Source organism: Oenanthe melanoleuca, chromosome 6 (assembly GCF_029582105.1).
Source record: "Oenanthe melanoleuca isolate GR-GAL-2019-014 chromosome 6, OMel1.0, whole genome shotgun sequence".
NCBI lineage: Eukaryota > Metazoa > Chordata > Aves > Passeriformes > Muscicapidae > Oenanthe > Oenanthe melanoleuca.
Window position 1 is genome coordinate 8864267 of NC_079340.1, and position 23926 is coordinate 8888192.

A 23926-nucleotide genomic window follows, 5' to 3' on the forward strand; every position below is an offset into this window, starting at 1 on the left:
GAGCATATGCATAACACTTAACATGAGTAAAATCTTTATAATGTTCCTGAAGAAGAGTGTGTGAAGTAAATCACTAATCTTTAACAGCCTGTGTTACTCTTTCACATCTGCAGTGAAATCTGACTTACTGTTATCTGTTCCACTTACAATCTTACTTAAAAGATGCAAGCACAGCAGCAAAGTTTTGAATAAGCTTGAAGCTCTTTAGGGATGGTTTATTCCATCCAGAGGGTTAAAGCAGGGCATCCCATGCCCTGGAAATGGGAATTGTACTCTGGGAATACAAAACCAGGAGAAACAATGGAAAGAGTTAAAATTATGGTTCTAAAAGTCAAGTGTAGCTTCTGATCCAGACATTTTCGTGCAAGCACCGTGTCCATGGTAAAGGAAAGAAAAACTCTTCTCCAGAAGTTAGGAAGATAACTGGCATAAGGCAGACTCCTGGTGATTCTGGGAAATGTGGGCTGTGCCCCTGTGGGATGGGATTGATGCCATGTAGCCCTGCATTGCCCTGCAGACTGGAGCTCTGTTCATTCTTAATCCTCTTGTTTCTCAGATCATACATTGTGCAGCCTTTCAAGTATTTCCTGTATTTGCATAAATGATTCATTTATGTTCTGAAATTATGCTATTTCCCCAAGGAAAACAAAATCTACCTGTTTACCTAAGACTGTAGCAGGAGAAAGGTTCTGCAAGGCAAAAACTGAACATGGTGGGTTGATGTTTTTGCTTCAGCTATGCCAGCCTGTCCTTTCTGTGGGGTGGTCCAAGCTGCCTCACAAGCTGGGGCACATCCCTGATCTTTGGCCTTTGGTTAATTCAAGGTTTGCTTTTCAGATTTGATGCAATGTAAACTTATGACACTGAGAAAAATCCCTTGTATTTTTTTTTTTTTGTGCTAATAAAAATAACTGGAGTTCCACAACCAAATAACAAGATCAGATGAGAGTGACTTATGGAAAATATACTCAGTTCATTGACTTGTTACCACTCTTCAGGTTTCACTGTGATACCCAGCTTAAATAAGAAAACAAAATTAAATGTAATACTTATCTTATATGATTATAAATATGTACATATTGTTTACTTCAGCATTTAAGAGCACTTCTTACTCACAGGAAATTCATGGTAGGGCAAGATCTTTTGTGTATATTTTTTTCAAATACCACTTTTGTCTCATTTTAGTTTCAACCGGCATTCTTCCACCTCCATCAGCTACCAGTCAAAGCAGAGGTATAAAAATGTTTTGTGCAGCTATTCTACCTTAAAAACACTTAACAAACCAGTTTATTGCTACTAGTAGGCATCTAGTGAAGCGTTAACATAAAAATGATCTGCTATGAAATATTTACTCTTTCTTTTTCTGACAACTAATCGTTTTCAGAGCCGGTATTTAATTTGCTGCCTGTCATATGCCATTGACTGCTACAGATAAATTCAATAAGGTTGCTTTCACTGCTTTTTGAGATGCCAGTGCTTCTTGATCCATTAAAGCATCTTTGGTTCTTAAAACATCTTTTTACTCTTTCTTAATTTCCTTCTTTCTTTCTTGTATGGGTTTTTTTTGTTCTTTTAATCACATGCCATTTCCTGTTCTTGAGCAGATATTCTGATAAATCTTTTATTTCACTAAACCCTTAATGATGTAGTATAACACTTTATTTTTCTTTGACAAGCCTTCTTATCTTCCTTACTGTATTTAATATGCATCATACACATGTAAAGGGGTTAAAAGTGTTCAGTACTTCTTTTAATTTTGCTATGATTTTGGTACTATGAATGCGTGTGTGTGGGCAAGGTGTTGTTTTGGGGTTTTTTTTCAGCTTCATTTCCCTGAACACAAGGAAATTTGTGGTATGGTTTTACTATGCTATTACATTTGGAAAACACTTGAATTTTGAATAACCATTTTTCTTCATGACAGTCTAAGTATTACTAATCTGCTTCAGAACTTCTTTATTTGTTTTGTGCATTAAGAGAGGTTCAAATGAGTCTTTCTAACCATTGGACCTGTGCATCTGGAAGTAGACTTTCCTGACTGGATGACATTTTCAGATTAAGGCTGTGCAACACATAATTTTAACTTTTAATCCACATTGTAAATATTGTTCACTGAGCTGCCTAGTTTACCCTGAGTAGCAGATTTTAAAATAAGGACAAATCTTGAAGTCAAAATGGTGTGTTTAGCCAATGGCAATTTGAAAGCTGTTGGTGAAGCCAGTGTCCATGCCCCCGTGCTGTGGTAGAAGCAATGGCCTCTGTCCAGTGATCCCAAGCACAGTGCCTTCTTAGACACCACACAGGAGGTATCATCAGGAAATAGATGGCAAAATGGAAACCAGAAAGTTTTACAATGCTTAGAATAGCTTTGGTGGTTATAAAATCACAGCACAGTTCACAACAAAATTTCCAGTGAACACAAGCCCACTAAAATAGTTTATCTTGGAGAGTCGTGTTCACTCATGGTATAGTGGAAGCAAATCCAGGCCTAAGCCCTAGACTAGGTACAGAAATAATTAGCTATATCCATTGTAGCAATAGCTAAGTTTCTAGGTCTTGCTAAATAGACAAAATAAATTAGCCTGAGGCAGCAATGCTATGCAAACTAGATCTATAGTAGAAACAATGTCAGAGCAGCAAAAAGCTACACTGAGGACAGGTTTATTTTGTTCGAAATTAAAAATCGAAAGTTTCCATTTCTCAGAGTATTTCTTACCTGTACTGGGTCAAATCTGCTGGGTTTGCCCATCTGGAGAAAATGTGTTTTTCTCCAGATGGCATCTGTTTCCACTGTTAAAGAAAGTAAAGTCAAGGTAGACCAATAATCTGGGAAAGCTGGATGCTTTTTTTTTCATTTGCTGACAAATACTTTACTATAGACAAACCCACTGTGGAAATAACTCTTTAATTGTCAGCACAAATAGATATAGATCTAGTTCCTAGGAAGACTGACACTGAACAGAAAAAAAAAAAAAAGCAGCAAAACTGTGTTTTCAGGGTGAGTGAGAAGAATGTTCTGTAGTGAATAGGTTTTTCTTACTGCACACATTTTGTTACCTGTTGCTTCCCTTCCTTTATCTGTTGCTTCTCTTGTACTTCTTTATTCTCTCTTTCTTGCTTTGACTGTGATGCTCTTTTAGCAGTCTGTGAAGCACAGGCACTACAAACAGAATCATCCCAAGTAAATGGCAGATAGAAGAGGTATATTTTAAATTTGTTACTGTAATCAAACTGAGAATCACCATCTAAGTCATAAAACAGAGATAAACCATTTCTTACTGATGTTTGGAATCCTGAGCAAATGCTTTTATTCTAGGACGGCAAGAAAATACATCATAATATTGCATATAATATGTTTTTCTCTGAAGGACGAATCTGAACATGAAGAAAATTAATGTAAATCTTGGTGTCAGTCTAAATAGGGAAAAGAGTTTCAGAAAAAATTTCAAAGGTCGCTTCAATATTTTTGAAAGAAGTATAATGGTATATAAATACTAAATAGCATTTGTAATAGTTGTAATTGTGCTGAGCAAGTTCATTTTTAAGTCCAGATATCCCTCACTGATTTATCTTAGACAAGAGCAAGCCTTTTTGTTTGCAGAGGAACAGAAAACACAAACTTTGTATGCAGCTTTGTGAAGTCTGATCCCTTGTTAAACTGAGAGTTTCAAACTTGTCATGTTCCCTCAGCAAGCTGTTTTCTGTGACAACAAGAGCAAACTTGCCATTACTTAAAATCCTTTTTTGACTAATCTTTCTTTCCAAAGAATTGTCCAAGCCTTCCTTAGCAATGATAAGGACTGATGAATCTCCCAGCATTCTCTCTGTAGTTCTCACAGACAGTTCCTCTTGGAGTGCTCTGGACACTGCCAGATCTGTTACTTTTGCTGTTTATAAAGTTATTCACACCTACATTTTGCTTTTAGAAACACAACCCAGTCATATACATCAATGCCAGTTTCTGGAAGCTACAGTGAAAGTCCTGCTCCTTCTGCTGCTTCAAAAATGAGAGTTGTTACTACTGCCAGCATAAAACCGTCTGTCTACCAGCCAGGTAAGGAGACTTCAAAGTACTGAAAATATTCAGAAAAAAATGCTCACACATTTCTTTTTGAAAAAGAAAATATAGAAAGCACATATTTTGCACACAGACATATCAGAAAGTATTTATATCTGTGGGACTAAATGTTGCTAGTTTTGCCTCAAATTACCTGAAGATTGAGGATTATATTGTATTTGTATTCTGCTTCAGAGTTAAAATGTGGAACAAACAGAGGGGAAAATAAAAGCGAGGGGAAAGCGTAATAAAAATGTGTAGCATGATTTTTCAGAAGACATACATTTGCAAAATAGCAGTGTATCTAATTAGGAGCCCTGTGACACTACGGAACTGATAAAATGGCTAAAGAATTCACAGCTCAGGAAGGAGGTAAAATAAATGGAGTTTACTTGAGTAGGATATATTTGCAAAATAGGTAAGACTGTATCTTGAACTTCTCAAACTTAGGTGTATATTTGAAATAAAGAATGAGGTATTACAGCATCTCATAATGCTATTCCATTTCTCAGATATCTAGTAATTTAAGGAATATATTTGGCTATTCATTCATTTGGAAAATATGCTCCTTGATATTATTTAAATTCCCTTGGTATTAACTTGTTACAAATTGTCTGAGCTTCTAAAGCCATTGATGACCAAAATGTGAACCTTCAAACTGAATGAATTAAATGAGGCAGCAATATAACTCTAATGGCAGTTCTGTTTCAAATTAAGGTTTTTCTGATCTTAGGCAAAAGAATTAAAAAGTTGATTTATATCTTTACAGTCAAATAAATATGAAAAGGCTAAGAATTCTAACAGTCTTAAACTCTGTCTTCTGTAATGTTCTATTTCTGGATCTACTGAAATAAAGCAAATGTAGGAATTTTAGTTAGACATAGTGCAGACAGACAAATCAATTGATCTTTATATTTGAGACCTAAAGTACAAAAAGTCAAGTCAGAGCTCTCATAAGCTATTTAAGCGTCTCAAAGTAAATAAACCTTCAGCTCCTCCTCACTTGCTTTTGGTTAAGTGCACAAATGTATACCATGTTCTCACTCAAGGCAAATGCTATTATCTTTAGAAAGAAAAGATGATGACAACAGATTTACTTCTATAATGCAGAAGAGAGCAAACTGTGGCAAGTCAAAATATCTCCTAAATACATTGACTGATGTTAAGCCCTTTGCTCACTTGGAGAAATTCCAGTTAAACATACAAACCACAGAAATACATCTGCAGCTATTTCCAGTTATTGGTTGGATCTGGTAAAGTCAAAGCTGGCTGTTGAATTCTACTTGGAATAAGAGGAAAGGCTTTTGTTTTCTCCTGGGTCAGGCATCTTCTTTGAACTTCCTTACATTGCTGGCTTTCCTTTGCAGTTCCTTATGTTGCTGCTTTTGGGCCTCATTGCCTCTCAATAAAGGCTTAAATAGTTGTAGAGAAATAAAAAAGTCCTCCTGTACTGTTTAGGAGTTCAAAATATCCAATAAGGGATTTTAAAATACCTTCATTATTGAACCCTAAAGTGACTTAGGTACAAGAGAGGTTTCAGGCAGAGATTTTAGTGAAGATGTTTGATTCTTGTTCTAGTACCTTTTTAAAATGTTATATATTTGATGTTGTAGCACTTCAGAGTAGTTTTGGAACATGAGCTGGCCTCGGAAAGAGTTGCAGAGCAAATGGGAAATTGCCACTTGGGAAGAAATGGCATTTCCTCTCACAAATGGGAAAATAGTACTTAGAAACAAACCACCAAGACAACAAACCACTTAGAAAACTCCTCATCCAACTTTGTCAATGATTATCTTCCCTTGGAAATGTAGGGCAGCAACTTCCAGATTAAAACACCAATCAACAGGCTTATATATCCAATACAGAAACACCTGAATCAGTCGCTGAGAGGATTTACAAGGCTGTTTTAATCTGTCAGATTGAAAAAAAACCCAAACAAACTCAAACAAGTCTGAAAATGAAACTGCACTGTTAAATACCTGGCTCAGATGGGATTTATCCAGCAGTCTACACTTTCCCTAATCCAACTCAAGTGGGATATTTTCTGCTGCTAAAGATCTTTAGCTTTTGCCAGTAGAGAAAGCTGTGAACTCTGAAATCTTTTCCCTAAATTTCATAACCCATTTTTTAAAGAAGCACAGACTTCTCTTCTGAAGAAGGCCCACTAGATGGCAGAACATACCTGGTTATTCCTTTCCCACAGGCTTTCCCAGACCAGGCTAGCCTTTCACATATCCCAAGCAGTTCCAGCTCCAGTTCTGTGCCACGAAGTAACACAATACCTAAATGTACGAAAGCAGATCTTTCCTTTTAAATCCCTAAGTCCAACTGAGCCTACTCGTGTATTAGGAATTGGTAGAGAGATTCCCACAGCTCCTAATGAATTTTATATTGAATTCTAAGCACCTTCAATACTAAATCAGCAGCTTCCACACCATTATTTCATTTTTAGTTCCCCTAAATAAGAATAGTGTCTCCCTATAAAACATCATCTGCTTTGTCTGTCATCTACTCTGTACTGTAACAGTATATGGGAAAACTTTGGGCTTCAAGGATGGCCACTAAAAGTAGAACAAGCCATATCAGTTGTGGTTATTAATTTAATTTGTTACTGAAAATAATAAAGAGTAAAACTTTTGTCATTTACTAACAAAAGAGAAAAAAAAAAAAAAAGAAAAAATGTTCTCACAGTGTAAGTCAGTGTGTGACCAAAGCATTTGAGACTCTATAAATCTTTGCTTTACTAAACGAGTCTTGGTAATGTTCCTTTTTGTCTGGAGAGAAAATAGCCATAGACTATAAATGAAGAGCTTAAGGGAAGATTTCCAAATTCCCCAGAAGCAAGGAACTGGCTTGTTCCTATTCCTGTTAAGAAAGACCTCTTCTCCTGCCGTTCTCTCAGGAGAACAATAATCCCATTCATTCTTTCCTATTCTAAGAGAATGTGATGGCTGAGACAAACAAGGTGATAGAGGCTAAGGTGCTGAATTATTTGTAGTATTCATTTTTTAACAGTTAATGGTCAACTTGTACAATACTGGAATTTTGAGAATATATTCTCTGGTATACTGAATCTTAGTACTTTTCTAGCAGCTAACAGCCCCTTTTTTCTGCTGATTAGTGTTGGAAGCCTTTTTGGAATATATAAATATTCAAGGTGAATGTGTATGGCAGTAGCTACTTAGACAAAAGAATTGTTCATTTAAGCTTAGGATGTAGTTCTAAGAAAGTAAGATCATTTCCTTTTAATAACAATTGCTAAAATCTCAGAGTTAGTGAAATCTTTCTATTATAATGTAGTGATACTATTTTGAAGCAATAATAATTGCAGCTTGTTCACAGGACGAAAATTGTAATAAGTCAAGCCTGTAAAATTAAATTATAACAGCTGAAAAGAGAACTCAGAGCAGATGCAGACACGCAGTGTTTGTCTCTTTGCAGTAATTCCACCAGTGCTTCCTTTTAGTAACTGGAAAATAAAAATCCCACTTTGTTGTTTTATTTTACTTTCCTTTTTTCTGTTTCTTTATTTTACTGCAGCAAATAGAAAAGAAAGAGTGAAAAGAAATAGAAGGTAGAGAGAATGTAGTGAAGTGAGCTGAAGTCACTTTGCTTAATTCACCTCATAGATGGGAGCCTTTTGAACTCACCAATGAGATGAAATTTTTACTTTTAATTTTGCCTGTCTTAATACCATAATACATAGAAAGCAAGAGCCTCAGGATCTAAAGAGATTGCATATAAATTCTGCTCTGAAATCTTTAAATACTGTTTACCATTTCCAAGTTAAAAAAAAAAAAAAAGAAGAAGCCTCAAGCTAAGGTGGGATACAGTTTTATGAAGCAGAAACATTGCTGATGCTGTACCATAAGAAATTTTTATCAAGAAAATGCACTAGATTCAACTCTGACCTCAATAAAAAGATCACAAGGGTGATCACATTGCGTTGATTTATATGCAATTTAAGCACTTGTAAATTGCCAATAATCAGTGTAAGTTATTATATGGCAGCTTGTGGGCTGAGGTAGAGGTGTTAAGTTGAACATAATCTTCTCACCATATAATTATTCAGAAAGATCCATGTTTCAGAACCCTCTTGGCTGAAATCCCTTTCTACCTGCAAGCCCCATAAACCTGTACATGTTGTATTTGGTCATGATTTTCTTGGTGCTGGGATCTACTGTGTGGAATGTTGCCCAGACTGCTGGAGAACTGGCTTCTCTTCCCAAACCTGTGCTCTCTCATTTGGGCAAAACACTTCAGCTCTTCAAGCTTCTTTTCAGTCATTTGCTTTGTTTTCCTTGCAAAGGGAAACCGCTTTTAGTGCTCCTTTAATGGCAAAGTGAGACTGTTTCTTGGGCAGAAACTTCAGTTCTACATAATGCAAGATCTGACATTTTGAAAAGAGCAGAGCACTGGGAAAACTTGACATTATGTGCAGGCAGGCCCTGGCTCCTGCTTATTTTAATGTGATAAAGCTCCACCCAAGATTAGAGCCTGCACACAAACAACAGACAGATTGCACCAAAGGTTTTATGTGCTAGTCAAAGGGTGGAAGAGAGAAAGGATAATATTCTGTTTAACACACAGGAACTGAGGCACAGACACACTTAGCTTTGCTCAAAGTTATACAGGAAGTTTGTGGCAGAGCCAAGAACTGAACTGAGATCAGTCATAACCACAATTCTGGTCTTCCTCTAAGTGCTGTTTGCTTTATTTTGCTGGTCATGTGAGCTGAATTGGCTCCCTCAGTATTGCTTCCAGTGCTCTCTATCTCTGTTCCCAGTGGGAGCCTGTTTTTCTTCAAAAACCTAGGAATAAACCTACAAATGATAGATAACAGTGACATCTGTAGAACATGTTGTATTTTAATTAATTTAATTAAAAATTAAATTATATAAAAATTTAAATGTAGAAAAATTAATATAATATCATATCATATCATATCATAATCGAATATTAAGCATAGCACTGAAATTCTGGGGAATTTTATTTAAAACTTTACTATATTATCTGGCTTTTCTATTTTTAACCTTAAAACCAAGTATATGGCAGTCTTTGAAATTATCACAGAATTGCCACATCTATTCCTACTAGAAAATGGAGAGATGATCTTGACAATGGTCTCCATAAAATCTGTAAAAGCCAGCAGGCAATGATTTCTGTAATGCATGTGTATTAAAAGTCAGTGATTGTGCTGATACCCTTGGCTTCAGCCCAGAATAAATGAGCAATAATGGGACAGGCCATAATTAACTATCATCTAAAGCTTTTATTGTATGTGTGTCGTGGAGTACCCTTTGGTAAGTGTTACTGTATTGACAGTAGAAGAAAAAGTCTTTAAAATCCTTCTTGGTTTCTTTTGGGATACTGAAAACAGCACCAGCACCAGCACCAGTTCATTCCTACACCCCTGCCAACACGGAGCCTGCGAGTCGCCCTCCCTGGGTAACAGATGACTCCTTTTCCCAGAAATTTGCACCTGGAAAATCCACCACCACTGTCACAAAGCACATCCTACCAAGGGGTGCTCCAGTGCTATCTCCTGCCACGATTTCTGCTTACCCGTCTCCAGCTTCAGCTCCCTCCCAGCCCCCTGCATTAGCCCGGGGAACAGTTCAGAGGGCGGAGCGTTTCCCAGCCAGCAGCCGGACTCCTCTCTGCGGGCACTGTAACAGCATCATTCGGTAAGATGATGGGCCTTTGAACAGGGATGAAGCAGAAAAGAAAGTATCAGAGAGACTGCTTATTGTACATTATTATACAGTTCCAGAGCCTAAGACTCTGTTAAATTACCCAGCAGGGATGTCTGTTGTCTGCTTCATTAATTTAACATTTCCAGAGCTCATTTTGTTGTTGTGTGGTTCACTTTTTATCACTGCAAAGTTATACATGCTAATTTTTTACCTCTTGGATGCTGCAGCAAATCCTTGCTTGATTTTAAACAGGTTTCTGGTTCTAAGGTAACCCTTTGAAGGAGGTTCATGCAATTTCATTGGGAGAGTTAGGGGGCTGGGGCAGAGGGGGGGATTGTGGAGAGAAAAGGAACGAGGCATCATTTTGGAACAGCAGCCAAATGTAATTGTTGCTTTTGTGTCTGGAGAAAGATAATGCCTACACTCTATTAGCAGTGATTCATAGCATGCCTCTCCCTTCTCTCCCAATTCATTCTGCTGGACCAGTGCCTACTGTTAGCCTGTGCACTGCTATCCAACTTTAAGTAATCCAGGTTTAACGACAGTCTTCTTCACTAAAAGGAGCTAGTCTGGTGATTTGGAACTGCTGGCTATTGTCCTTGATACATTCTGGAATGGAAATACTCCAGTAATAATCACCATATCTAACTACAATCACTAGAGTCAATCACCAAAATGAATTTCATGTGGCTTCCACATAATGAGACAGCAAGTGGTCACCTGATAGAATGACATTTCTAGAATGCTGCATGCAGTGCTCTCAGACAGAAAGAAGGTAGAAGACTTTAGGAGCTGTTGTGAAGTGTGGGTGTGCCTGGTATTTCATGGCTTCAAATAGTAGCATTATCTTCTTTTGCCTTTGGCCTTTTCCTCTCATCTTTGCATCTGCTTACAAAGATGACTTACAGCTATGCAGATATGAAAACTACTGATTTTTCCAAGAGTTGTCTGTAAATGCAGTGTATGAGACCAAAAAATAATGAAATGTTTTAACCAGTGTGTTTTGAGTAATGCTCTTGGAAAAGACCACTTCTATTCAGGTTTCTGAATGTTATTTTAATATGCACCTCATGGTTCAAGTAGCTTCTTACACGTGTACGTGGTGTCTGACAAAGTGGGTTTGCAGTCAGGGTCATTCAATCCTTTTTTTTGCAATCCAAATAAGACAATTATGTTTGTTTCCAGAGGTCCTTTCCTGGTAGCCATGGGCCGCTCTTGGCACCCAGAAGAATTCAATTGTGCTTACTGCAAGACATCCTTGGCTGATATGTGCTTTGTGGAGGAGCAGAACAGTGTGTACTGTGAGCGCTGCTATGAACAGTTCTTTGCACCAACCTGTGCCAGATGCCACACTAAGATTATGGGGGTAAGAGAACAAGGTTAATTAACCCTTTCTGCAACTGTGTGGATCCCTGAAATAGTGTAATGGTTTAGACTATAAGCAGTGAATATAGATGCTTTATTATTTTGTCCTTTTAAGACTTATTTCCCAGCCTGTTGATTATTTCAGAAGGAAAAATAAATTATTTTGCAATAAGTTCTATCCATCTGAAGTCTTGGATATTTCAGTACCTTATTGAGTTCATAGAGTATGTAATCCAGGTAACATCTCACTGAGTGTAAAATAAGTAACACTTTCTGGAGAGTTTTTTGCTGTCTGACACACACTATGTTGATTTTATCTCTCTTCCTTATAGTAAGAGAGATGAACTGGGTTTTTATTTCTTACACAGGACTTAGTAAAAATTTCAGTAGAGAAATCAGTGATATTGGGAAGAGGCCCATTGCTCTTGCTGCACCTCACTGTTAGCAGCACAGCTGTTGAGGAATTCTGCTTGCTTCTTGTAGTTAGGAAAATACGGAATAAATACAAAGATCTGAATTCCACAAAGATACATGCCACTTTTGTCTTAAAGGACTCATGTACAACTAAATGCACAATTTAATTTGTTCTCCACATACCTTAGCTGGTGGTGGGGTTGGAATGTCATCAATAATTTTAGCAGTATCTTTATGCATGCAGTTTTAGTGAATGTATGACTGCAGTTAAGAAGCAAGGAGTCCCAGACTGGTTTTTCACTGCTTAGCTGTCATCTTTTGACATCTGTCTACATGTTGGCATTACAGATGCTCTTCTCTGCAACTGCCAGTTAGGGGTGGCATCATCAGACATCGATGGTGAAGCTCTGGCTCCAAACAAGTCTCATTTGCTACTGCAGCAGAAGGAGTAATTTATAGCAGAGTGCTGACTTAACCTACCTAATGAATGCTGGCACAAATCAGTTTCCCATTATGGATTTTCATCGGGAAAATAGCAAAGATGCCAGCTGCCTCCATTTATATTAATAAGATTTCTCAAGCTATTTTTGCTTCTTACCTCACTGAGGTTCGTAAATGGATCCAAACCTATTTATCAGCAATAGTTGTTTTGCAAACAGTAACAGAAGTTAATGAATCTCAAATGGTGATTCTCTAATGAGATGTATGGCAAATCTAAATTAGACTATTTTGTCTATTCACTGGATTGAAAGCATGGAAGAGGACATCAATCCATTTTGTCATAATCAGTGGACATTAAAAACAATCTTTAAAAGAGAATCAGAGTCTATGTGTATAATTGGAAGCAACATAAAATAGGATCTAGATTCTCAGCTGGTATAAATCAACGCTGTTTCACTGAAGTTAACAAAGTTAATTTACAGCAGTTATGCAGCTGGCCCTTTGAAATCTGGGCTATTGGACAGAGATACACTGTCAAACATCATCCTGGCTACACGTAAGATTGACAAATTAGCAGGTAGCTGTGCATCAGAGCCCAGCTTTTGGACTTAGAAAATAATGTCTGATGAAAGAATGAAGCAGTAATAGAGATTTCTCCATACTAGACTGAAGTAAGAAGCTGATAAAATCTAGGTGTACTCAATTGAGGAGAACATCAGTTGCACAGGATAAGGGTTTTTTCTGATAAACACATGGTCTAGGAACAGACAAGCAGACTCATTTTTACTAATCACAGAAACGAAAAGAACCTTTCTTTTTTTTTTTTTTTTTTTGAGATTTTTACATTAGTTTGTGAATTGTTCTTGTAAGAAGCGTAAAGAAACTACTACATAATCTATATTATTTTGAAGCAAAATATCTACACCACTTATTTTTGATCTTAGAAAATTACTCTTTACAATTTATTTAATAAATCATATTCTTGCATTGAAGAGTTCATACTGGTCGTGTCAAAACAAAGGAGAAAATAATCAGAATCTTTGTGCAGAATCTCTCTTGCAACAGCGACTGGGCATGTCGATACAAACTGCTGGCTGAACCATGTTGTTTCACTTTGGCAAATACATTGTTCTAGAAAGCTTGCAGTCCTATTTCCTCTTTCTTTCCAAAAGGAGTCCAATTTCTGTCATAATTCTTTCATTTGAAGAGGGGAATTGGCTGATACAGAAGGGAAGAATTTAGAGCATCTCTTCCATGTGTTTGTTCTCCAGGAGGAAGTTGCAGGGCTGGCTATCCTGCTGGAGACTTTTGTTTGTTTGTTTGTTTTACAGGAAGTGATGCATGCCCTAAGACAGACTTGGCACACAAGTTGCTTTGTCTGTGCTGCTTGTAAGAAGCCATTTGGGAATAGCCTGTTCCACATGGAGGACGGGGAACCTTACTGTGAGAAAGGTATGGCAGTCTGGACAGTTCTGCACAGTAATTGTGTGCTTCATGTTAATGGAAACAACATAAGAATAAAGCAGCTGGTGAACAAAATACTACCAGTTACCCATCCAGCATAGATTTTGTTTCCACTCTCCACACATGCAAATGCACGTGTCTCTGTATTTTTCTCCAGTTTATATGAGAGAATGGCAGAGCGCTGGTCTTTGCCTCAGTGTCCTCAATGCCTTCCCTCACTTCTCTCCCTTATGTATTACCATACTTTGCACTTCTTTCTTTACACATTTTCCCCTTTTCCACTCCCCTGCTTGGTAGATTCTGCTCACCAGAAATATAAAATTAGTCTTCTAGGGCTGGCCACAATCCCTCTGAGTCGCTGGAGCTGGGACCTCTGATGCTATTGCCTCACCCTAGAATTGTTCAATCAACACTTATGAAGAGATGGTTCTACACAGATGTGCAGCACATGGTAGAGCAGATTTTGCTTCCTGGCTGCTACAACAAACTGCTTCATGTCAACTGAGAAAGGAAAAGGCCATGTTTTCCCAAAATGGTACTTGCCATGCAAATGAGTTGCCTGACATAGTCAGGAAGGAGGTTAAGGCTTAAGCAGTGTTCCCTCTGTATTCCCCTTGTGCATTCAGTGAGCTCCTGGCCTACTTCTCTCTGGAGATTCCTTCCTCATGGTTATGCAATTCAAATTTTACAAGTCAGAGTAGCTCTTAGTGAAGAACAAAAATCATACAGCATGACTGACTGGGTACCTACCCTTTAAAATTGGTAATATTTGAGAACATCAAATAACTCTCATGAATTCCATATACCTTTGGAATTTCCATTATTTTTTTTCAACCTTAAGCCTTTCCAAATCACACTTGATAAAGATGTATTAATCAGCCAATATGGCTGATTATAATGTTCTCTATGCAAAAGGAACATTAATCCAGGCATGGAAACTTGTAACATTTCCTTGTCATTAGACTCTCCTGTACAACCGTATTTGTCCTATGAATATATTCCACATATATAAAAGCTAATTTGAAAGTAATGTGAGAAACATAACTTCAAACTCCGTGGATTTTTTGTATGTCTTCTAGCTTTGTGATGATAAATGTCTTACTAAGGGGTGGTTCTGGACTGAATTTATATTTAAATAATGAAAAAAAAGAAGTAAATTTCGGTAGGAATGTTTCAGTAAATGTAGTAGGAAACTGAGCAAAAACAATCAAAATATTCACTGTCTGGAAATGTTCTATTTCTCTTGGATGTAATATGATTATGTTAAGAGTTTGTTCTAAGTTTGCTTTTTGTTTTATTTTAGATTATATTGCTTTGTTCAGCACAAAATGTCATGGCTGTGATTATCCTGTTGAAGCTGGAGATAAATTCATTGAAGCTCTTGGACATACTTGGCATGACACCTGCTTTATTTGTGCTGTAGGTTCTACATCAAATACCATCTCATTCCTTTATACTCCTAAATTGTGTAATAACATAAGAAAACCTGAAAGCAGTAATAACTAACATATGCTTATGGATGCAGAGGGATGAAATTTAATGTTTAACTTGCATTTGGAGAAGGATGGGAGTAATTTTTCTTCTCCTCCATAACTTTTACTAGAATTATGAAATTTCACCATCATAAGTGTTTTATAATAAAACATCCAGTTTTATATAGTACAAACAGTAGTACAAACCACTATTGCTGTTATTCTTTCCAGTGTTTGCCAAAAAAAGATAGAGCAAGACTAAAAATAAATTAACACCATACTGAACAGTATAACCATAATCTTACTTACAAAGCAGTGAAGTTTGTATTTCCATGCTGAATGCTTGTTGAAACTTGCAAAAAGAAGTCTGTTTAGAGAGCATGAAAAGTAATTAGCATAGAAGTTGGTCAAACTCATCAATCTGTGGTGTGCACATAGCTCTAGAGTGTGGCCATATTCCCACACTGCACACAAAGCAGAAAAATCCATATGATAAACAGTACTTTCATCTGGTTCTAATACCATTGAGCAGCTCTGCAACATATTTTTTTCTAAAGTAATAATATCTAGAATATCTAATTACCTAAAAATAGTATGTTGGCCACACCAAACCAACAGTGACAATTTCTAATGTTTGTTTAAGTCTAAAATTTAGGTAGAATAGTTGAAAGTATAGAAATGTTTATAAATATTTGAAGCTAAACCAGCTTTGCAAAAAAGTGTCTTGTGAAAACTGAAGTCTTTTAGAAATTCTAACATAGAAAGGAACACTGAGTTTCCTTCACAAGTTAACAGCTCTTAATCACTTATAAATATTGATCACTTATAAAGACACTTTCTTTGAATATTTCATGTTCTTTTTGCTTGTTCATTTGCCTTAGCTACCCCATTTTTTGTGAAAGTGATAGTTTTATTATATGTTGTTAATATGCAATTCTCACAGCAGGGGTCTTTTTAAGGACCTAACTCTATTTCTTTCAGTGAGCTAAATCAACAGCAATTCAATACATGACTCCTAATGACTACCAAAGAAATGCATGGGCAGAAGAGCAATACAGTTGAAACTGATAGTCATATCTTTCTCCCTTTTCTTTTTCCTTAATTATTCCTGATTGCATTTATTATTAATTCTAGGTATGCCATGTGAATTTGGAAGGTCAGCCATTCTACTCCAAGAAGGACAAGCCCCTGTGCAAGAAGCATGCCCATGCCATCAATGTTTAAAAGCAGAGTTGGTAGTCAGTAATGCTGGGGTAAAACAGATGACTAACTGGGCAATCATAAAGTTGATAACCATGGCTAGCATTTCTCTCAGTAAAAGCTAGAAGTTGGTACTTTTCAAGTTTAACTTTATCCTCTTTCATAAATGCAGAATGTGCTCTTTGCAAAGTTCATACCAAAACCTACAGAGTGAACAGTCAAAACCAAATGAGCTAATGAACTAGTCCATTATTAGAGCAACAGTTGGGGGAAATATCAAAATTAGCTAAAAACCTTAATATAAAAAGTAATGTGCAAATATAGTTTCAAGTTAACTACCTACAGCAGTTTTACTGCCTAGACCACACACTGGTGTTTAAAAACAACTGGAAAAATACTTCTGTATTAAGTCATTTTCTTTCACAGCAAGAATGAGTAAGTGCCATATATACAGTCATCTGTAGAACCAAGGGCTGTAGCTTTCAAAGGGAAATAAATAGATTAGGGCTTCCTCTAGGAAAAGTGAGTGCTATTCCATTATGATGTGGTGCTACCTCATAGCATCAGATATTTTAGATTCTTTCCAAATAATAAGTCTGCCTTGAATCCATATGTAGCTGGGAAGCCTAGGTGACAACCCATAACAGTTTGAAAATAAAATGGTTGGGTCAGCCTTGCTAGTGCACATGGCTTGTGCACAGTAGATAATTCACTTTCAAATTGTAATGGAAAAGGACAACTGGCTTTCTCCGAATTGCTCTTACACTGGATGGAATAAAGCTGGCTGGAAAGGCCAGCTTTTAATTCAAAACCAGTTTTCCTTTACTCCTGTAAAAAAATAAAAAAAAAAAAAAAAAAAAAAAAAAAAAAAAAAAAAAAAAAAAAAAAAAAACCAAAATTCAATCTTGCTTTGGTTTCTAACTCCCACTGATATCAGAGGGAGGTAGGAACCTACATCTGGACCTTCATGCTGGTGAACACAGAAGAAACACATCAATCTAGCACAGCTAGGTTGTGGGAGATAGCTTGCAAAAGTTCCCTACTCTATCCCACATAATTAGGAAAAAGGCATTTTTTTTCTTATAGTGAATGAATGTTTATCAAAAATTCATAAGGCAGCAGGCACATACTCTTTATTCCTTTTCTTAGTTTAAATGCAACACATCATGAATTGTAGCAGTATTTGCCATTGGAAAACAGTAGCTATGTTCCAACAATTAGGATAACCATACAGTCATCTTTTCTAATAGCTATATAGGTTATTATAGCTATATTAGGCATCCATCCTAATAGTTTGAGAACAACTTTCAAGTTATTCAAACAGTTATTTATAAAACTCTTTTTTTTCAAATAAGCAATACTTGTAGCACTGATAATACTTTTGAATTTTTGAATATCAATGACTTTTATATTGGAGACAGCAGTTCTGTCTGATGGAGTTAAGATGGAAAGTCTAATCACCATTCAAGCTTTATTTACTCATTTAAGTGAGAATTATGATGTGTGTGTTGACAGCTTGCAGTACTGACAGTTTTGAATTAATACTTCTGAGGCTGAGGATGCTTTCTGTGGGCCACACGCTGGTGCCATCTGCACCTATTTTACCTTGTGTAGCAAAAAATTACATAACATTGTCTATCTTGTCCCTCTCATGGGTAATGCCCATTTCATTTGTGTGTCTTTTAAGGGATGAAAAACTATACAAAGCTTGGGGGAAGAATAAATGAAATTTGGAGTTCTAAAGTAAGAGTTAAGTTAGCTGCAGGCAGTCTGCATCTTGGACAAAAATAACAGCTTTAACTGCCTGTGGCAGTTTTGACACGAATGACCTGTATTTGTTTAGTAGGTATCTTAGTTTTCACTGATCTTAGCAGTGATCTGATCTGAGTTGCTACAGGGTCAGATTTTTGTATGCATGAGTTATTCTAAAACACTAGTACATTATATGCAAAGCTTTTTTTTTTTTTTTTTTTTTTTTTTAAATAAGCAAGCAAATTTTCTGTTTTCAGTCGGTGCTGGGCTGGTGTGAATATGGTCCCATAGATTACAAAATCCAAAGATCTGGCTCATAATATTCTCCAGAGGAATAAATCATAATTATGGAAGTTAAATATTTTTCCATTCTTATTTGACTTCATTAAATACATATTCACAACAGTGAGAAAAATCTACATTTCCTTTTCATTTTTCAGTGCCATTCAAAAAATGCTGTTTATTATTAATTGTTATTTGAGAGAATTCACATCAGCATACTCTATACTGAGACTGCATTGAAGATAATTTTTAGGCAGATTTGTGTCAGTGTTGGCCACTGACCAGGACTAATCTCTGACTGCAGCATCAGAATAGGGGGTCAGGCTCCATGGGAAGGGCTTGTGCTGGTTGCCTCAGGAGAATCCATGAGGTCTTTCAGCTCTGATCTGCATGTGTTTATATGTGTGTGCCTCATTCTCCCCTCCACCTTCCCCTCAATGTCCCTATAAGCTTCCTCTTTACGGTCTGCATGAAGGATAAATCATTTTAGGATCTGGCCAGAGATGTGGGGCTGCAGCTTAGGGAGCGCAGTCTGTGAAAAGCTGCTGGCAGGAAGCATGGCTGGGGCTGCACTTCCTCAGGGCCCCTGGGTAGCCCAGACTGGAGCTGAAGTGGCCCAGGTCAGCCTGGAGTGACTGGCATGGGATGGGGTGTGGGAAATGGGCTTCGGTGTGGGCAGGGCAGGGGGCTGGGATCACAGAGGGGACAGCACCTGAGGCAGCCAGAATGCAGGGGCTCTGCTGGCCTCTGGCTGAGTGGGGAAACATGAGGCACTGAGGAGGTGGGAAACCCTTCCTGGGGCTGGGGTTGGAGGGGAGGAATAGCCAAGAAAGGCCAGTGCCACCAGGCTGCCATGACAAACAGCTGGGGTGGGGCAGGGTGAGGCAGCCAGAATGGCTCACTACAGTCAGGGAGAGGGCTCCAAGTAAGAAATTAGGGTAGCTCACAGTAGCCAGAGAGATGGTTTGAATATGTACAGGAGCGGGGAGCAAGGACACAATCTGGTAAATCTGAAGTCTGGACTGCAGGAAAGGGAATGCAGTGTATGTAAGCAGAGCCGAGCTGGCTTGCAGGGTGGCAGCAGTGAAAGTGCAGCAGCACAGACTTCAGGGGGAGCTGTACTGGCTTGAGAGAGTCCTGGAAATTTCCGTGGGCAGAGAACCCGCACTGTAGCACATGCCCTGACTCCAGCTGGTGTCTGAGCAAGTGAGATTAAAGCTAGTTTACATATTACTATATGAGGTACAATGATATCTCTGAATGAAGAACAGAGATACCCTGAGGATTATCATGTAATAAAAAGTTTCTGTTATAACTTGTGCTGCTTCATAATGTGGTCCAAAAATAGGGAATCCACGTACCCGCCCTTGAATCTTTATGAAGATATCATTTTTGCACATATCTGAACCAGAAATTTGTGAATAATGTAGCATTTTAATTTTCACAGGGGTAGAATACCACACAACTGCTGATACTCTTCTGCTATGTCACCTTTGTGATATGGAGAGAGTAAAATGCATATATATAATAATATATATCTCTAAAATTCAAAATACGGCCTTTTAACTATCACTGAAAATAATGTTGTACAAAAATATGCAAGATTAATAATGTGTATTTGATTATGTTTTATGTCTTGTAAGAGATGCCTGGGATAAGTCCTAAGTTCTTCTGAATATTTCTTTTCATTCTAATTAATGTGAGGTTTTACCCAATAAAACAAAGGTACTGTACCTCTGAATGATCAATTAAAAAGACCAGTCTTTTGCCTAACTAAAAAGTGTTCAATAATTTTGCAGTCAAAAGATTCAAATGTTTTTAAATGCTTTTCTCTCTTTTGGTGTTCTTTTTGCAGAACAGGGCAAATTAAATGTTTCCAAAGAAGGCTACTTTTATTTTCTGGACAAAAAAAACAGTCTTAGGGCTTTTTTTTGCTCTATTGGGTTCACACATTACACAATTCTAAAATCAATTCAAAACAAGGAAAAATATTTTTCTATTGGTCCTTCAGTGGTCAGTACTTTGGGTGAAATGTTTTTGCTGAAGATTTCTTGTATTTATGTTTAATAATGTGAATGTCCACAGCACTGAACACATTCATTAGTGTCTAATGCTGGGCACACTAATGTTTGTTTGCAATACTCGTCTTCTTGTAGTGGATATTAATTTGTTTAATATTTATAAGCATCAGAATTTGAAACTGAGTGATTTATTGCCTGCAGTGATCATATATTAGGAGTCTAGGTTTTATAATATTTTGACATGTTGACTTGATGCCACAAGTGCCCTTGCTTTTTAGACAGATATTTTTTCCTAAGTTCCTAGTTATTTCAGAACATAATGTCTGCTGATTTATGAGATGTGAGTAATTACCTTGCATGGATTATCTGTGCCAACAGGAATAAAACCATCTAGTAATAAAAATCAGTGTGCAAAATCAGTTAAAGCTTTACGATTTGGGTATATTTATTAATATGCCATGTGAACAGCTGACAGCTTTCAGCCGTGTAATATCAGTAAGAAAGCATACAAAACTTGTACTCTCTACTTCAGACCTGAAAATAAAAATTAAAAGCATTGGTTTCAACTTCATTGTACATCAGTCTTGAATATTTTATTGACCAAATAATGCCATTTTAAACAAATATTAGTATGTTTAAAAGATGCAGTCTGCTAACAGTACATGTTGTAACTTAGCAAGACCTGTATAGTCCCAGAACTTATTGTGTCAACAAATACTGTTGATAGTAACTTTGTAAGGAGTGGGTAAATCCTGTCTTCAGTTACATCGATGCATCTGCAAACAAAGTTTGACTGCATAAGTTCAGGTAGGTGTTCTACTTTTTTTTAGCAAAAGTTGTTTAAAATACACAAAATATTTAAACACCCTCATTGAGCTCTAGTGCCAAGAAATATGTACAAATGAAGGGATGACTTCATATAACTGTGTGTTTTACAAAAACAGCCATTTTGTGCATTCCTGTTGCACACCCCTCAGAAGTGCAGGCATTTTAGAGATAAAACTAAGTATATTAAACATAATTAAGAGGTTAGATGATAAATGAACAGACTTGGATTTTGATGCCATTACCAAGTACAGCATCAGGAATCACAGATTTGTGCACTATTGATTTTATTTTCCAGCCCTGATTTCTGTTTACAATGTGCATAAGGAAACACAATTGAAGAGAATGCCCAGATGTACACAGTATTTTGTCAGATCAAAATTGCTGTTTTTCAGATTGTCTGTTCTGACCTTTAACCTTTGCACAAGACAGTGCTTCCTAAACTGTGCACTGTGATCCCTGGAGAGTTCATTTGCTGGAACTGGAAGCAATAGAGGCATAAGCAGAGCAGCATGCCAGCTGACAGGGTGGAAAAAGTGAATAGAGCAAAGTTCATTAGGAAAGAACATGGTGCAAAATAGCTTGACAAGTGTTGCATTAAGGGATTCTTTACAGAGATTCTTAAAGGATAGATTCTTGCTCTGAAGAAAATGGTGGTTTCAAAGTATAGGCTTTGGCATTGTTTCCCCCTCCCACCCCAATCACACATCTTGAATTCAGCCAGTTTCTGTTGATTAAGAAAGGAAGGAATGTGTGAATAAGATTGCTGAAACCATTATTGAATACACAATGAAATGCTTTGTTCTCCCAGGCAAATCAGAGTTATGGGTGAGATTCAGACTATATTCAGGCATAAATTCTGTGCTGTCTGCCTATGAAATATGCCCTTGGATAGCTGTTAAAATGCAGTTCCTTCTCCTCTTAGGAAGATTACATCAAAAGAAAACAGTAACAAACGTGTGTTGTACTAATAAGGACTGTCAGGCTGAGTCACAAGAATTTTCTCTGCAATACAGACAAGAAGAAACTTTTTTTAACAAAGCTAAAATTTTGAACAAAACATATTTCCTTTAAAACTTTCCAGATTATAACTGTTCAGGAATAATAAATTAGTATGCATAAAGTATCATTAATAAATCTGCCCCTACTACAAAAGTATTTTCTAATCTTACTACTTTAGAAATCAGATTATTTTCATTAATGACAAAGATATTATGGAAATTATTCTGCTTCTACTTAGTTTTACTGTGCATAATGTTACTAAAAAAGAGTTGAGTTATATTTTCTTTTAATTAGAAGATGTAGATAAAATACAACCTGGAATTGAATGAAGGTGATGATTCTTCCAGTAATTGTGGCAAGAATGCTGCTTGCTACACTAAAGCCAGAAAACTTACTGTTCTATATTGTTTTATTCTCATGGTGGATTAAAGAGGATGTTTTGGATTTTTAGGAGGTTTAATAAATATCTATAGCCTTAACTGAAGATCTCATTTCAAAACAAAAGAATGATTTAGTGTTTAAATTATTTTATTATATAATCATATGTAGACAGGAAAATAATGCTGGGATCGAGGTTTAGTTTCATTTAAAGAAATCTTCATGTTGACTAATGCAAGCAGTCAATTCCTATATGCATGTATGGGACATATATGAGGACACTCAGAGCTGAGATCCTGATTTCCTTTAAATGGATGTGTTTCATACCTGCACTATTTGAGCCTAAATTGTTGTCATATAGTCCATTTACTATATATAGCTTAAGAATGATGCATGAATCTGAGTGCACCTCAACACCTGGGTTTTGTTATCTGTTAGGTATCTGTGCTTTATTAAATAGCAGCTCCACAATTCTGATAACACAGGAGATATGGGAGCAGAAAAAAAGGGCACACTTTCAAAAATTCTGGCTTCATATAAAAAGCAGAATTCCAGGAATAATAAAATTTTTATTTGTGCATTATAAACAAAGACAGATATTATTCTTTCACAACAAAATACTCTTCTGCTGTCCCTTGTACATCCCTTGACAGATTTTCTTCCTGCAAATTTTTCCCTGTTCTGATTCCAAGGATATTGCAAATTTCCCTGTGATTAATGCACATGCAGAAGCCTGACCAGAGTTCCTGTTCCTTACTTAGGCCTGGTAAGCTGTGGGGTAAAAGGTGGCAGAGTGGGCTGTGCTGCTCATGTGAGTGTATTCAGCGCACTGCATCCTGCAAATACCAGACTTCCTGAGATTTATTGTGGATACACAATATAGATGACACTAATTGAAAGTTTCTGCTTTATTGCATGTACACGACACAGCATCTACTTCTGGCCAAAAAGTCCTTGCAAGAAATCCAAAGTGCTAGTCAGGGATTCTGGTTCTGTGGCCTCAGATAGAGGGCACCTGAATCTAAACTGTGTGGTTATAAAATAACGGCAGAGCACAGTTTGCCTTTGAGATTGTATTTCCAGTGCCTGCTGCTGCAGCAAAGGACAACTGGGCTGTTTTGTGGATGGTGATTTTCTGCCATCTTTATTATGTAAAACAGCCATGGAATGGGAGCTCTTCTGAGCTGCCAATCTTCTGTTACTGCATCATGACACCAGTCTGAATTCAAACTTGGCAAAATTTACTTACCCTCATGTTGAAGGACTACACGTTTTCCACATGTAATTTATCCAGCTTTGTGTTAGACATCCTATAGTGGATTTGAAACAGTCTGCTGCCAGACTTCTAGGACAGGAGACACATCCTGAGAGATTAAATTCTCAGAGACAAATACAGAACACATTATCCACCTTTTATAGACTTACATGGCTGGTGACTGTTGGAGACTTCATTGACTTCCTAAGCAATCACAGAAGATGCTTTCTGTTTAGAAGTTCTCTAAAAAGAAAGAGTCAGTGTTATTAAAAAGTAGATATTAAAATTTGGGGGTAGTGTAT

At 37.0% G+C, this 23926-nt stretch overlaps 1 protein-coding gene across 4 annotated transcripts in view; it reads left to right on the forward strand.

Moving 5' to 3' along the window:
- The window catches only part of LDB3 (LIM domain binding 3), a 106487-nt gene extending 89535 nt beyond the window's left edge, over positions 1-16952 (forward strand). For 3 of the 4 annotated variants that reach the window (XM_056495642.1, XM_056495643.1, XM_056495644.1), the window contains 6 exons: positions 3927-4054; positions 9438-9744; positions 10939-11119; positions 13305-13425; positions 14741-14856; positions 16044-16952. In XM_056495642.1, the coding sequence (XP_056351617.1) occupies positions 3927-4054; positions 9438-9744; positions 10939-11119; positions 13305-13425; positions 14741-14856; positions 16044-16133 (943 nt within the window). In that variant the 3' untranslated portion in view covers positions 16134-16952. Of the gene's footprint in view, positions 1-1185; positions 1234-3926; positions 4055-9437; positions 9745-10938; positions 11120-13304; positions 13426-14740; positions 14857-16043 lie in introns of all 4 variants that reach the window. The other variant, XM_056495646.1, reaches the window with a different exon arrangement.
- The last annotated feature ends 6974 nt before the right edge of the window (positions 16953-23926 follow it).